Source organism: Fonticula alba, assembly GCF_000388065.1.
Source record: "Fonticula alba strain ATCC 38817 unplaced genomic scaffold supercont2.2, whole genome shotgun sequence".
Taxonomy (NCBI): domain Eukaryota; order Rotosphaerida; family Fonticulaceae; genus Fonticula; species Fonticula alba.
Window position 1 is genome coordinate 715,910 of NW_009242972.1, and position 11,275 is coordinate 727,184.

The window sequence follows — 11,275 nt, forward strand, 5'->3', positions numbered from 1 at the left end:
GGGGGGCACGGGCAAGATGAAAGTTTGCCAAAGAGCCAACCGGACAGATACACGTACCTTCGGCTTCCTTCGCATGGCGAAGCAGCGCCTCGCGCGGGTCGTCGAAGTTGCCGGCATCCGGCTGGCCGGTCTGCAGGGACTGCGCCACGAAATGGGCAAAGTGCGTGTTGCTGATGGCGCCGGCTTGGCCACCGCGCGCCCGGCCAAGGGCCTTCGGCGGCTTGGCCGGCTTGGCCTGGGCACGGGCGGCCGCGCGTGCTTGTTGCGAATGCTCATCGCGGAAGAGAGGGAGGGCATCCGGCGCGACGATGCGAGTGCGATCGATGGCCCCGGTGTCGGCAGATACAACGGCCTCCATGCGCCGCGGCCGGGCCGGTGTGCCGGTGTATGTCAGCGCCCCGCGCACCGAGCAGGAGGGATCAAAGAGGATGCCAGCGCGACCCGACTGGCACCCGGCAAAGATCTGGTTCAGGCGTTGGTGCCAAAGGACCGACACGACGGGCGACAGGTCCTCATCGATGGCTGTCAGGAGGAGAGGGCAGAGGGGGCGCCAGGTGAGACTTCGGCTTGCGCTTCGCGAGAGGGGCAGGTTGACGGGGGAGAAGGAGGAGAAGGGGGAGGGGGGGGAGGGGGGGGGGCCGGAGCAGGGGCAAGACATCGCATGGTGGACTCTCGCGGCGTCCAATGCCACCACGCACCGGGGCTGGAGCCGAGAACTCGCAGATCGGGCACGGCCAGGACATCGACCGTCCCAGCCAGGCCGCCGGCAGCCAGCATGGTGTCGTTCGGGGAGAAGGCGATCGGGCAGTGGGCCAGGAATTTGACGGTGGCAGCGTATTCCGGTGTCGGGCGATCGGCCACCGGTTTGCTCGGATTACGGATATCCCACACTACCACCGCAGCAGGATGATGGACGTGTTCGTGTGTCAGCGCCGAGAGGGTGGGACGTGCCTACCGAAGCAGGAAGGCAGCAGCGGGGCGTGAGACGTGGAGGGAACGCACGTTTGATGGAATCCATGCCGCGAGTGGCCAGATAGTGCTCGCCGGGGGCATTCGGCCAGGCGATGGCGGTGTGCTCATCGCCGAAGGTATATGCATCCTCGAAGACCTGGGGGGGGGGGGGCGCCATCGCCAAGAAAGCAGGGCAGGGCCGAAGGAGGGACGAAGGGTAGAGAGTCAGAATAGTGGGGTGGCCCGGCGCGCACTGGGAGGCGGGGAGAGAGCACGAGGGAGAGAGCCACAGGCGAGCATACGCACGATGTCTGGCCGGTGGCCCTGTCCGGTAGCCGAGTAGATGCGAGCTTCGCCGAGATTGGTGGCTGGAAGAGTTGTGTGTGTGTGTGTGTGTGTGTGTGTGTGTGTGTGTGTATGAGGGGGTCAGTATCCGGTCTTCCATGGGACCTGCACACCTGGTATCCGGAGAAGGCAAAGGAAACACGAGTGTTGTCGAAAGCAAAGCACATACCGACGGCCAGGCGTGTGCCATCCACCGAGTAGCGGACTTGGTTGGCACGGATGGTATGAGCAGCTCCAGTGCTGGCCCGTAGGACAATCACTCGCTTCTGGGCCCGAGGGACCACCATAGACCATGTGCTGGGACAGGCCAGGACGCGCACACATGCGCACAGTGCGATATCCCGCGCAGGCGAGCATGTCAGTGATCGTTTTCTGGGGTGCCAAGCCCACGAGACGGGAAGGCTGTGCCCGAACCGAAGAGAGGAGCAGACACGCACCGGACCGTGCCATCCTCGGAAGAGGTGACAAATTCCTCCCGGTTGATGGGATTCCACTGAATGGATGTGATGCTGGCAACATGGCCCCTATCGGTGTGTGTGTGTGTGTGTGTGTGCGCGCGCGCGCGAAAGTGATGGCAAGCACATGCACAGCGCACGCACCGGTTGTCCAGGTGTCAGCTGGGGAGAAAAAGAAGGCGGAAAGAGGAGTGGGACAACGTCGCACGCACTTGGTGTGGGCACGATCACGGATGTACATGTCACCGCGAGGGGTCGTCCAGACGGCGCCCCGCTGGCGCACGTCGATGATGCGCGCTCGCACGGCCGCCGGGGCCACGGCCAGCAGCGCTCCATCCGGACCAAGGTCCATATCCCGGATGGGGGCGGACTCCTCCCCAGCGCCGATGGCCAGCCGGTGGGAGCTCTCCACAGCCTGCAGGTCAAAGGGGTTCAGCACATACCGGGGGGCCAATGACGGGGGGATCGGATCCAGCGGCCAGAATCGAATCTCCCGATCAAAGCCACCGGTCAGAGTCCGTGACCCAGGACCATCAGCCACAATGCACTGGACCGACTGGGAAGACCGAGCGTAAGATCCACCCAGGGAGGGGGTTCCACAGACCGAGGGACAGCGGGGCCGGGAGAAGTGGAAGAGAGGCGCAGGGGCGTCAGCGAAGGCTGAAAGAAAAAGCACAGCAAGCACTTCGGCAGCTCCAGCCGGCAGGGGGGTGTACCTTGTCGCCGGCCGGCAGGGCCAGAACGTTGGCCAGGGGGAGGCGAACGGCGGGCGGCGCGTCGGAGCGGCGCTTGCGCCGGCGCTTGCCGGATTTCTCGTCTTTCGGAGGCTCCTCCGGAGGGCCGGGGCCTGGCTCCACGCTGGCACTCGGCCTGGCGGCAGTCGTGGTGAGCCCGCTCGGGATTGCTGGGCCGAAGAAATCCTCATCATCGTCGTCGCTCTTCTCGGCACCGGACGGCCCCGAAGCGTCGGCTGTCGGCCGGCCGCCGGAAAGGAAGCCCACGCTCCGGATGGAGGCAAGGGCCGCCTGGGCCGCCTGGGCTGCCTGGGCCGCAGGAGCAGGCCCCGGGGTAGAGCCTGGCGCCGGGGCCGGCACGTCGGTCTGTGACTCAGTCGACAGGACCCCGGAAAGATCCGGAAGCTTGAACATGGCAGGGCACCGAGGTTTCGGGGGAGGGCGGCAAAGAGAGCGCGCAGCCAGAGGAGGAAGGGGAAGACAGGAAAAAGGCGGTGGCAGAGCAGACGCAGAGAGGGAGGGAGGGAGGGAGGGAGGGAGGGAGGGAGGGAGGGAGGGAGGGAGGGGGGGGGGGGAGGGATTTACCTGGCCTGTGGGGACTGGGCGCCGCACAGCGTCGCTTGCCTTTGGGCGGGCGGCCGCTCGCCAGCGGATCCGGCAGGACCGGCGGCGATCTGGCGCAGGCATGGCGTGCGGGACCGTTGGCACCTGTGGGCGCTTTTCCCATGCACCCGCCCGCAGGCCGGCTGGGATCATATTTCCGCCGGCACCCCGCCCTGGCCGAGGCCGACTTCGCTGTGCCAGCAATGCTCCCCCCTCCCCCCTCCCGCTCCGCATTTTCCTGCCTCCGCCTTTGTCCTTTCTTCCCCCCCTCTCCTCCGCCTTCCCCCTCTTTAGCCCATTGTCCTTCCCGTCCCCCTCCCCCTAAACAATGTCCGCCTCGGGGGATGACGTCTTTGTCGATGTCAGCCACGACGACGAGGGCGACACCAATGATGCCAGCAGCTCCGCCGCCCATGGCGAGGGGGGCAGTTACCAGAGAAAGCAGGCCTGGGAGGCCGTACGTTTTCTGCCATGCCGTCTCCTTCCCTCCTTTTTTTTTTTCCTGTTCTCCCCCTCCCCGGCGAGGCTCCCTCATTGGCACTGACTCGGGAATCCTCCCCCCCCCCGCCCCCCTCCCCCCGTGACCCGGTTTAGGATTACCAAAAAACCTGGGACGGCGGCAAGGAGAAGTCCGCCGAAACCGAGGCCCTCCTCAAGAAGCGCCAGCGCCAGCAGGCCCTGGTCAACAACCGGCTGACGCGAATTCGCCTGTGTGTTTCCCCTCTTGCAGCTTGTGCCTCATGCGTTTGCTCGTCTGTCCATTTGCTCGCGCGCCATGCCTTCCCTGCTGACATTGGCTCCTCGGTCGCAGTTCCAATGAGGAGGTGCTCGCTTCGCGGAATCCAATTCGCCGGGCCCTGCTCCGGCGTGTTCTGCTAGTTGTGGACCTGTCCGAGTCGATGGCCATCCGGGATGCGCCGTCTCTGACCTCCGGCGCATCGGCCAGCAGCTCGGCCCACGCCGGCACCGGGTCCACGCGGCTGGGCTATGTGCTGCACGAGCTGGAGCGCTTCACGCGGGAATTCCGCGAGCGCAATCCCCTGGCCAGCATCGGCTTGGCGGTGGCCGGTGGCGGCGTGGGCGGCAATGCGGCGGCCGCCATCGCCGGTGGCAGTGGCGGCGCCAGTGCCGAAGTCCTGGTGTCGGTTGGCTCGCCGGCTGCCGATCTCATTTCCTCCCTCCGGTCGTTGCAGCCCTCGGCCTCGGCCCACAGCACCATGGCCTTCGCCTCCAGTGTCTATGCGCCGCAGGGGGAATTCTCGGCCGAGGCGGCCTTGCGCTTGGCGCTGCGCGAGCTGGCCCCCAACCAGGCCGGCGTGGAAATGCTCTGGCCCAATGGGGCGGGGGCGCCGCCGGATGCACACGCCCCGCCCCAGCATCGGGACTATGTCAGCCGCGAGGTCCTCTTTGTGGTGTCGTCCCTGTCCTCCTGCGATAGTGGCGATGTCTTCTCGGCGGCCGAGTCCCTGCGGAAGGCCGGGTGCGTTCTGGGATTTCTCTCTCCATCCCCCTCTTTGTTTCTCCATTCCCGTGTTTGTTTCTCCATCCCCCTCTTTGTTTCTCCATTCCCCTCTTTGTTTCTCCATTCCCTTCCCCCTCCTCCTCTCTCCCTCTCTCCCTCTCTCCCTCTCTCCCTCTTTCCCTCTCTCCCTCTCTCCCTCTTTCCCGCCTCTTCACCTTGGATATGCCCCGTGTGTCGATTGTCTTGGACCCCTCGCCCACCGACTCACCCTCCTCCTGCTCCTGCTCCACCTCCCTCTCCACCTCCCTCTCCCCCTCCCTCTCCCCCTCCTTCGGGACCCGACAGCGTGCGCGTTTCGTTCGTCGCCCTGTCGGCCGAGACCCGGCTCTTCCGCTTCATTGCCGAACAAACGCGCGGCCAGCACTCGGTGGTGTCCAACTTTTCGGCCCCCCCCTCCTCATACCATGGGTCCGATGTGTCGCGCATGTACGCCCATCTGCCACCCAGCCTGGCGGTCCTCAATGAGGACGAAGCCGCGGCCGATGAGGATGGCGATGACGGGACCCTGGCCGCGCTGTTGATGGCCCACGTCGAGCCGCCGCCCTTCCTGGGACCGCCTGCCGGGACCACGCCCACGGCCCCGGGCAGCCCCACGGCCGCCACCTCCCCAGACACTCCCTCCGAGCAGGAAAGCGTTGTCCTGCCCGGGCGGGGCTTCCTCCCGGCCCTGCCGCTTGGGCAGCCGCCCGCTGCCCGGTCACCGGACGCCGAGGCCCTGGCCGCCGCGCTGGACCCGCTGCGGGAGTTTGTCGATGTCAATGACCTCTTCGGGCCGCTGATGGAGATCGGCTTCCCGCAAGAGCGCGCCACCCCGGCCGGCGCCATGTGTGTGTGGTACGCGGACGTTGGGCGCCCTGTCACAACTTTGGCCCTTTCCCCTCCTGCCCTCGGCCATTTGTTGACCTTGTGACATTCTTGTGGGGGCAACCTTTCCCGGATGGTGGTGGTGGTGATGGTGGGGATGGTGGTTGGGGGGGGGGCTCGGATCTACCAGCCACCAGCGCCCGGTTCCCGCGCCGGCTCCCAATCAAAAGGACTCGGTCGATCCGGTCACCGGCCACAATGGTTTCGATTGTCCCCGGTGCGGGGCTCTGCTGTGTGCCCTCGGTGCTGGGGCCCTGACTTCCAGCCTGGCGGCCACCGGAGCCACGTCCGATGCTGGGGGCGGCGGGGCTGCCAGTGCCCTTGGCACTGTTTCCGGCATCGCCCGGTGCCCGGTCTGCTGCCTCTCCTTGCTGGCCGCCGCGCCGCACCTGGCTCGGGCGTATCATCACCTTTTCCCGGCGTCGGCCACCTTCCGAGTGACCTGTGTCGAGTCGAGGTGCGCATTCCGGCGAACGGGCCGAGAGGCGGGTGCTCACTTCACCCTTGCGCCAACATTCCGTGTCTAATCCCCCTCGCTGCTGCCCATGTCGCCGCCACCGCCACCATCCTCGCTGTCGTGGCTTCCGTCCTGCGGCCTCTTCTCGTTGGCTGTGTAGCGATGAGCGCCTGTGCCGGTCCTGTCAGGCGCCGCTGGTGCCGGAGCAGCTGGCTCGGGCCATCACCGAGCAAATCTCGCGCGCGTCAACGTCCACGGAGAAGCTCCTGGCGGCCGAGGGCGCCGGTGGCGCTTCGGCCACGGCTACTGTCATCGCTGACGACATGGATCCGCTGGCTACCGACGAGAATGCCATTGAAGTGGCCCAGTGCCCCCGGTGCGAGGCCCTGCATTGCGCCGCATGCGCTCGGTATGTCCGATCGTCGCTGCACAATTGCGTCGGCTGCCTTGGGGGGTGATCCTTGCGCTCGGGCACGAGCATGCGAGGCACGAGCTCTGCTTGTACTGTCTGAATCCCCCCCCCCCTCCCCTCTGTCCACAGAGCGAATAGAGCAAAAAAAAAAGAAGAACGGACAAGGGGGCCGGATCTTCGGCGCGCCGGGCGCGGAGATCCCCGGCCCCTCCACCGGAGCACTTTATTGCGGCAGCCTCACAGCCGGCCGTGTGGTGGGTATGATGGGTGCTGGTGCTGGTGTTGCTGGGGATGCAGCAGCCCACCGTGTGCGGCCACCGGCGACGAGTAGCCCGTGCTCGAGTGCCCATGGTACAGACCAAAGGTGACCGGTGTGGCGGTGCCGCTGGTCCGCGGAGACTCCTGTTGGCTGCCGGGCCCGGCGGCCGAGGTATATACACTGAAGGATGCGGCCGAGGCGCCGCGCTGGTAGGCTGGCGGCTGCTGGGAGGCCGGCTGCCCGGGGTGAAAGAGGGCCGGGTAATGCGCAAACCCCGGCGAAGGGGCCACCGGGGGGAAATCCCCGCCGAAAGAGGCAGACGGCGGCGGGCTAGCCAAGTCCGAGGGCTGGCTCGAGGAGGGGTCGGGGGGCGTGTGGGTCCAGGCACTTCCCGGCGCGCTGGGGCCCAGGACTGGGCCTGAGTGGCGACTGCGCCGCTGCCCTGCAGCCCGCTGCAGGAAGTGCTCGATAGCGGGCGACGCCTCGAGGTAGCTCCCATCATCGAGGAGGTTCTACAGCCCAGGAGTGACAAGTCGGCGACCGGGATGAGTTCGTGAGTGCGTGCGCGTGCGGGCACACATATGTGCATGGCCATGTGTGTAGGAAGCGAGACATGTAGAGAGAGAGAGAGAGAGAGAGAGAGAGAGAGAGAGAAAGAGAGAGGCATGTGCATGCATGTGCGATGGCCCATGGACACACCAGCTGAATGAAAGCCAAGTCCGGGAAGATGTGTCCCAGGTGCTCAGCAGCATGCCGGGCCGGGGGGAGCCACACACGCCGGGCCAGGCCCCAAACCAGGGCCAGCAGGAAGGCCGAAACGAGTCGGGCCGCCGCGGCGAGAAGGGTGCCCGACGCGCCACCCAGCTCCGACAGCCGGTGCCGAAGCAGCACCGCGCGCCGGGCCCCCCCAGGCGGGAGGTTCAGATGCGCCGGGGCCTCGGGGCCCGGGTGAAAGGCAACCCGCGCGCCGGGGGGTCCCGCGGGCGGGAAAGAGCGTGGCCCAACTGCCCCAGGGGAGGCGGCGTCATAAAGGCGGCCGGCCGCCTCGACCAGGTGCTTCCAGGCCAGCCCCACCGCCCGGGCGTGATGGTCCAGGGAGCTGGCCAGGCGCTGGGAATTGGCCCCCGAGAAGAGACCCCCCGAAGTGGGCGACCCCGGGGACCGGGGCCCCTGTGGCGAGCTTTGCGACACCCATGAGGGAGGCTCGATATCCGGGTCTCCGGAGAGAAATGGCCGCTGGTCGACCTTGGTACCAACGACAAGCACCGGCATCCGGAGAAATGAGCGCCCCAGGCCGGCACTCGCCGAGGGAGGCTGGCCGAAGTCTGGACGGCGGCGCGTGTCAGTGACCATGGCAAGGGGGGCCCCAGGGCATTTCCAGCGGCTGGGGGAAGTTGACGCACGCTGTCGCGAGGAAGACTCCAAGGTCTCGGCCAGCTCATTGACCCAGTTCCACAGGTTGCTGAAGGTGTGGGGATTGGAGACATCGTGCACCAGAATCAGGGCTTTTCAGGTGGGGAACGGGGAGGGAGGGGAGGCCGAGGCAAAGGGCAAAGAAAGGGCGCATGTGAGCGGGCGCTGTGCATATCGCGGGAAGGAGGGAGGCTGGGTGGGGGGGGGGGGCCCGGTAACTGAAAACGGGGGGGGGGGGGGACGAAAAGAAAAGCCGCGACCGGCGGGCGGGTGCCACAAGGACAGGAAGTGAACGACGACGACGACGATGGCGACGACGATGATGAAAAGGAGCCGAGAAACGGTCGATGCCCGGCCAGGAGCAGATCGCACGCACCATCGATCGAAGTGTCCAGGATGAAGACAGCCCGGTCGGCCGGGGAAAAGGACCCTCCGGCGCCGATGTCCATGAACTCCACAACGCCCATCTTTCCACCACCACCAGCACCACCACCAGCACCACCAGCACCACCACCGCCGCCACCGCTCGGACCCAGTATCCCGGCCGGCAAAAGGCACACGTCCACATGGCAACCGACCGTGGCTGGTCGGTGGGTCGGGAAGGGGCGCTGCAGGGCCTCCCCGGCCGAGGGAGACAAAGGCCGCAGGAGGTCTCCACCGTGGAACTGGCCGGGGGGAGCATCTGAGCGAATGGGCCCCGGAAAGCGGTGGTAGTGGCACACTCGATGGACAAGGGTGGTCTTGCCGGTACTTGAGTCCCCGAGCACCAGCACACGAAGGGGAGCGTCCTCCGATGCCAGGAGAGCTGGGCCGCCGGGCCCGGCAGGGGCAGCGACATTCTGGGATGCGGTGCTGTAGCCGGCATGCATGCCAGCCACTGCCGGCGACATGCTTGGAGGAGGAGCGTCGAAGGATGAGCGAGTGAAGAGGCAAGGAGGAGAAGCCAGGAGACCGGGGAGAGAGAGAGAGAGAGAGAGAAAGACAGGGAGGGTGGGGCGGGGCCAGGGGCGGGAGATGGGGATTCGGACAGGGGGCGGGCTGGGGACACTTGGGGGCCGACGGCTGTGCCTCGCACCTGGCCAGCGGGGCCCTTGTCCCTCTTTTCTTCGGCATCACGATCGGGATCTCGCTCGGGGGGGGGGGGGGGGGGGCCTGGCAAAATCGGCCCTCCCGTTTAGAAGGCACCATCCGGAGTGCCGACTGGCCAACGGAAGGGGCGACTGATCGAAAAACACTGGCGCGTGACGGCGGTTGAGCACGTGGCCGCGTTGTGGGGTACCTACTCCACCAAAGTGCTCCACGGCTGGGGCTTTTCCGCCTTGAAGGGGGAAGCCGAAGCGCGCGCGCGCGCGCAACAATCCACGGCCACTCCTCTCACGCACCCGGAAGTGTGAAGTCAAAGAGTGACAATGGAGCTGGGGCGGAGCCAGAAGGAAGGATCAAATTCATCGGCTCGCGCTGGAGACTCAAAGGAAACGGTGAGATGGAAGGGGGAATGGGGCCCAGTATTGAGATGCACTATGTCTGTGTGTGTGTGTGTGTCTGTGTGTGTGTGTATTTGCGTTGGTGTATGTGTGTATGTACATGTGTATGTACGTGCTTGTGCGCGCGTATCGGCATGAGCCCACGTACGTCGGCTCAGGGGCGGGCGAGGGCAGGGGAGAGGAGAGCCAGGGGAGGAGCACTGGCTCCTGGCGCGCATCCTCTCGGGCTAGCCTGGATTCCGAGGCGCCGGACCGGGGCGCACAACACCCGGGAGGCACTTAGTAGCCAACGAGCGCCCGGTAGAGAAAACCCAAGGTGGTCAGTGCCAGGAGAATGGCCATGAAGGCTTGGGAGGCATTTTGCAGGCCCAGGCGTTGGGCCAGCTGATCGAGGGCACTTCCATGGCCGAAGCGCGATGCCCCGGAGGCGGAGGCAGAGGCGCTGCCGGCGGAAGCACCAGCAGCAGTCGACCGGCCGGCCGGGGCTCCAGACCGGGAGGCACCGTCGGACATTGGCCGAGCCACCAGGCGGATTCGCGGCAGGAGCTCGGTGTCAGCCAGGAGGGTGTTGAGCGTCTGACCATGGTAGGTGCTGTCGGGGGCGGGGGAACAAAAAGACAGGGGAGAAGGAGGGAAAGCCGACGCGGTGCGGAGGAAGGCGTTAGAGGGGCGGGGGGCGAGGGCGCCATGGGGGGCAGGGGCCGAGAGCCAGGCGGTGCGAACACACCGGAGCGGCCGCGTGGATTGGAGGGACCAGTTGGCGGAGTTGCCGATGCCGTGCTCGCGCTCGAGCCAAGTCAACACATCGCGTAGAGTGTCACCCGCGGTGAAGGCGCGCTGCGGCCGGGACCCATCCGGCAGGTGGATGGCCACCGTGCAGGGAGTGGCTGGATCAATCTCGGAAGAGCGGCTCGGCGAGGAGGTGGCCGAGTCGGAGGCGGCCGGCGCATCCTGCGGCAGCAATGGAGGAAGGCGCAAGAGCGGGGCAGGTACGGCCGGACCGAGCAGCGACATGGACACGTCAGCAGGGGACAGCCTGGGCAGAGAGGGAGGGGGAGGGGGAGAGAGAGAGAGAGAGAGAAGGAGAATGGAAATGGGCGGGCGGAGGGGGGCCCGGAGCGCACCCCCAGGCGACGCCCGCGCTGTGAGGAGGCAAACACGCTCTCCGGGCAGTGGGTATTCAGCATGCGCGTAATGTCGGCCATATTGAGGCCGGTGACGCGGCCGAGGACACCGCCGTTCTTGTAGAAAATGATCGTCGGCAAGCCGGACACCTGCTCGCGGCTGGTGGACTCGGTGAGGGTCTCGGTGTTGGCGCGGAAGAAGCCGGCATTCTGGTAGCGCTGGTTTCGGCTGAGCTGCTCGAAGAGCGGCTCCAGCGCGCGACAGGGGCCGCACCAGTTGGCGTAGAAGTCCACGACAACCTAGGCGGGGGGGGGGAGGGGAGCAGGGGCGACGACCGGGAGAAGGGGGAGTGGATGTCAGTGCCGAAGGGCAGGGAAACGGGGCAGCGGGGACGTCTGCCAACCAGGCGCCAACACGAGGAACAGGGAAGGCGGAAGACATTTCTTCGGGGGCGAAGGGACCAAAGGAGGAAGGGGGGAATCGTACCAGACGGCCGGTACGGTCGCTGACCACCTGGCGGGTGAAGTCCGCGTCGTCCTTCAGCTCAATGACGGCCATGGCTACAGGTGGGGAGGGGGGGGGGCGGGGGCGGGGGGTGTACGAAAACGGAAGAGAGGAGGGGGGGGGGAGCGAAAGGGGAAGAGGTCGCGC

At 66.7% G+C, this 11,275-nt stretch overlaps 4 protein-coding genes across 7 annotated transcripts in view; 1 reads left to right on the forward strand and 3 right to left on the reverse strand.

Annotated features, from left to right (window-relative positions):
* Nucleotides 1-2,899, reverse strand: part of H696_01178 (hypothetical protein) — a gene marked incomplete at both ends in the record, with an annotated part of 8,999 nt that extends 6,100 nt beyond the window's left edge. The window contains 8 exons of the mRNA XM_009495060.1: nt 58-522; nt 699-890; nt 1,003-1,108; nt 1,258-1,319; nt 1,466-1,593; nt 1,734-1,820; nt 1,964-2,307; nt 2,468-2,899. Of these exons, the coding sequence (XP_009493335.1) occupies nt 58-522; nt 699-890; nt 1,003-1,108; nt 1,258-1,319; nt 1,466-1,593; nt 1,734-1,820; nt 1,964-2,307; nt 2,468-2,899 (1,816 nt within the window). The remainder of the gene's footprint in view (nt 1-57; nt 523-698; nt 891-1,002; nt 1,109-1,257; nt 1,320-1,465; nt 1,594-1,733; nt 1,821-1,963; nt 2,308-2,467) is intronic.
* Nucleotides 2,900-3,300: 401 nt separating this feature from the next.
* On the forward strand, nt 3,301-6,489 carry H696_01179 (hypothetical protein). 4 transcript variants are annotated; one of them, XM_009495064.1, is made up of 6 exons: nt 3,301-3,545; nt 3,683-3,798; nt 3,900-4,568; nt 4,896-5,444; nt 5,605-5,931; nt 6,092-6,489. In XM_009495064.1, exons 1-6 carry the CDS (start codon nt 3,417-3,419, stop codon nt 6,387-6,389), a joined length of 2,088 nt encoding a protein of 695 aa, XP_009493339.1. In that variant the 5' UTR covers nt 3,301-3,416; the 3' UTR covers nt 6,390-6,489. The 4 variants fall into 4 exon arrangements, with proteins under 4 accessions (XP_009493339.1, XP_009493338.1, XP_009493336.1 ...); XM_009495063.1 differs by having other exon boundaries at nt 4,896-5,931; XM_009495061.1 differs by having other exon boundaries at nt 5,605-6,489.
* Nucleotides 6,490-6,493: 4 nt separating this feature from the next.
* H696_01180 (hypothetical protein) lies at nt 6,494-8,905 on the reverse strand (the record flags this gene model as incomplete). Its single annotated transcript, XM_009495065.1, has 4 exons — nt 6,494-7,114; nt 7,302-7,927; nt 8,006-8,107; nt 8,392-8,905. 4 exons carry the CDS (start codon nt 8,903-8,905, stop codon nt 6,581-6,583), a joined length of 1,776 nt encoding a protein of 591 aa, XP_009493340.1. The 3' UTR covers nt 6,494-6,580.
* A 668-nt stretch (nt 8,906-9,573) lies between these two features.
* On the reverse strand, nt 9,574-11,206 carry H696_01181 (hypothetical protein). Its single transcript, XM_009495066.1, has 4 exons — nt 11,111-11,206; nt 10,624-10,923; nt 10,227-10,450; nt 9,574-10,091 (listed from the first exon to the last, which is right to left on the reverse strand). Exons 1-4 carry the CDS (start codon nt 11,180-11,182, stop codon nt 9,779-9,781), a joined length of 909 nt encoding a protein of 302 aa, XP_009493341.1. The 5' UTR covers nt 11,183-11,206; the 3' UTR covers nt 9,574-9,778.
* Between the last annotated feature and the right edge of the window lie 69 nt (nt 11,207-11,275).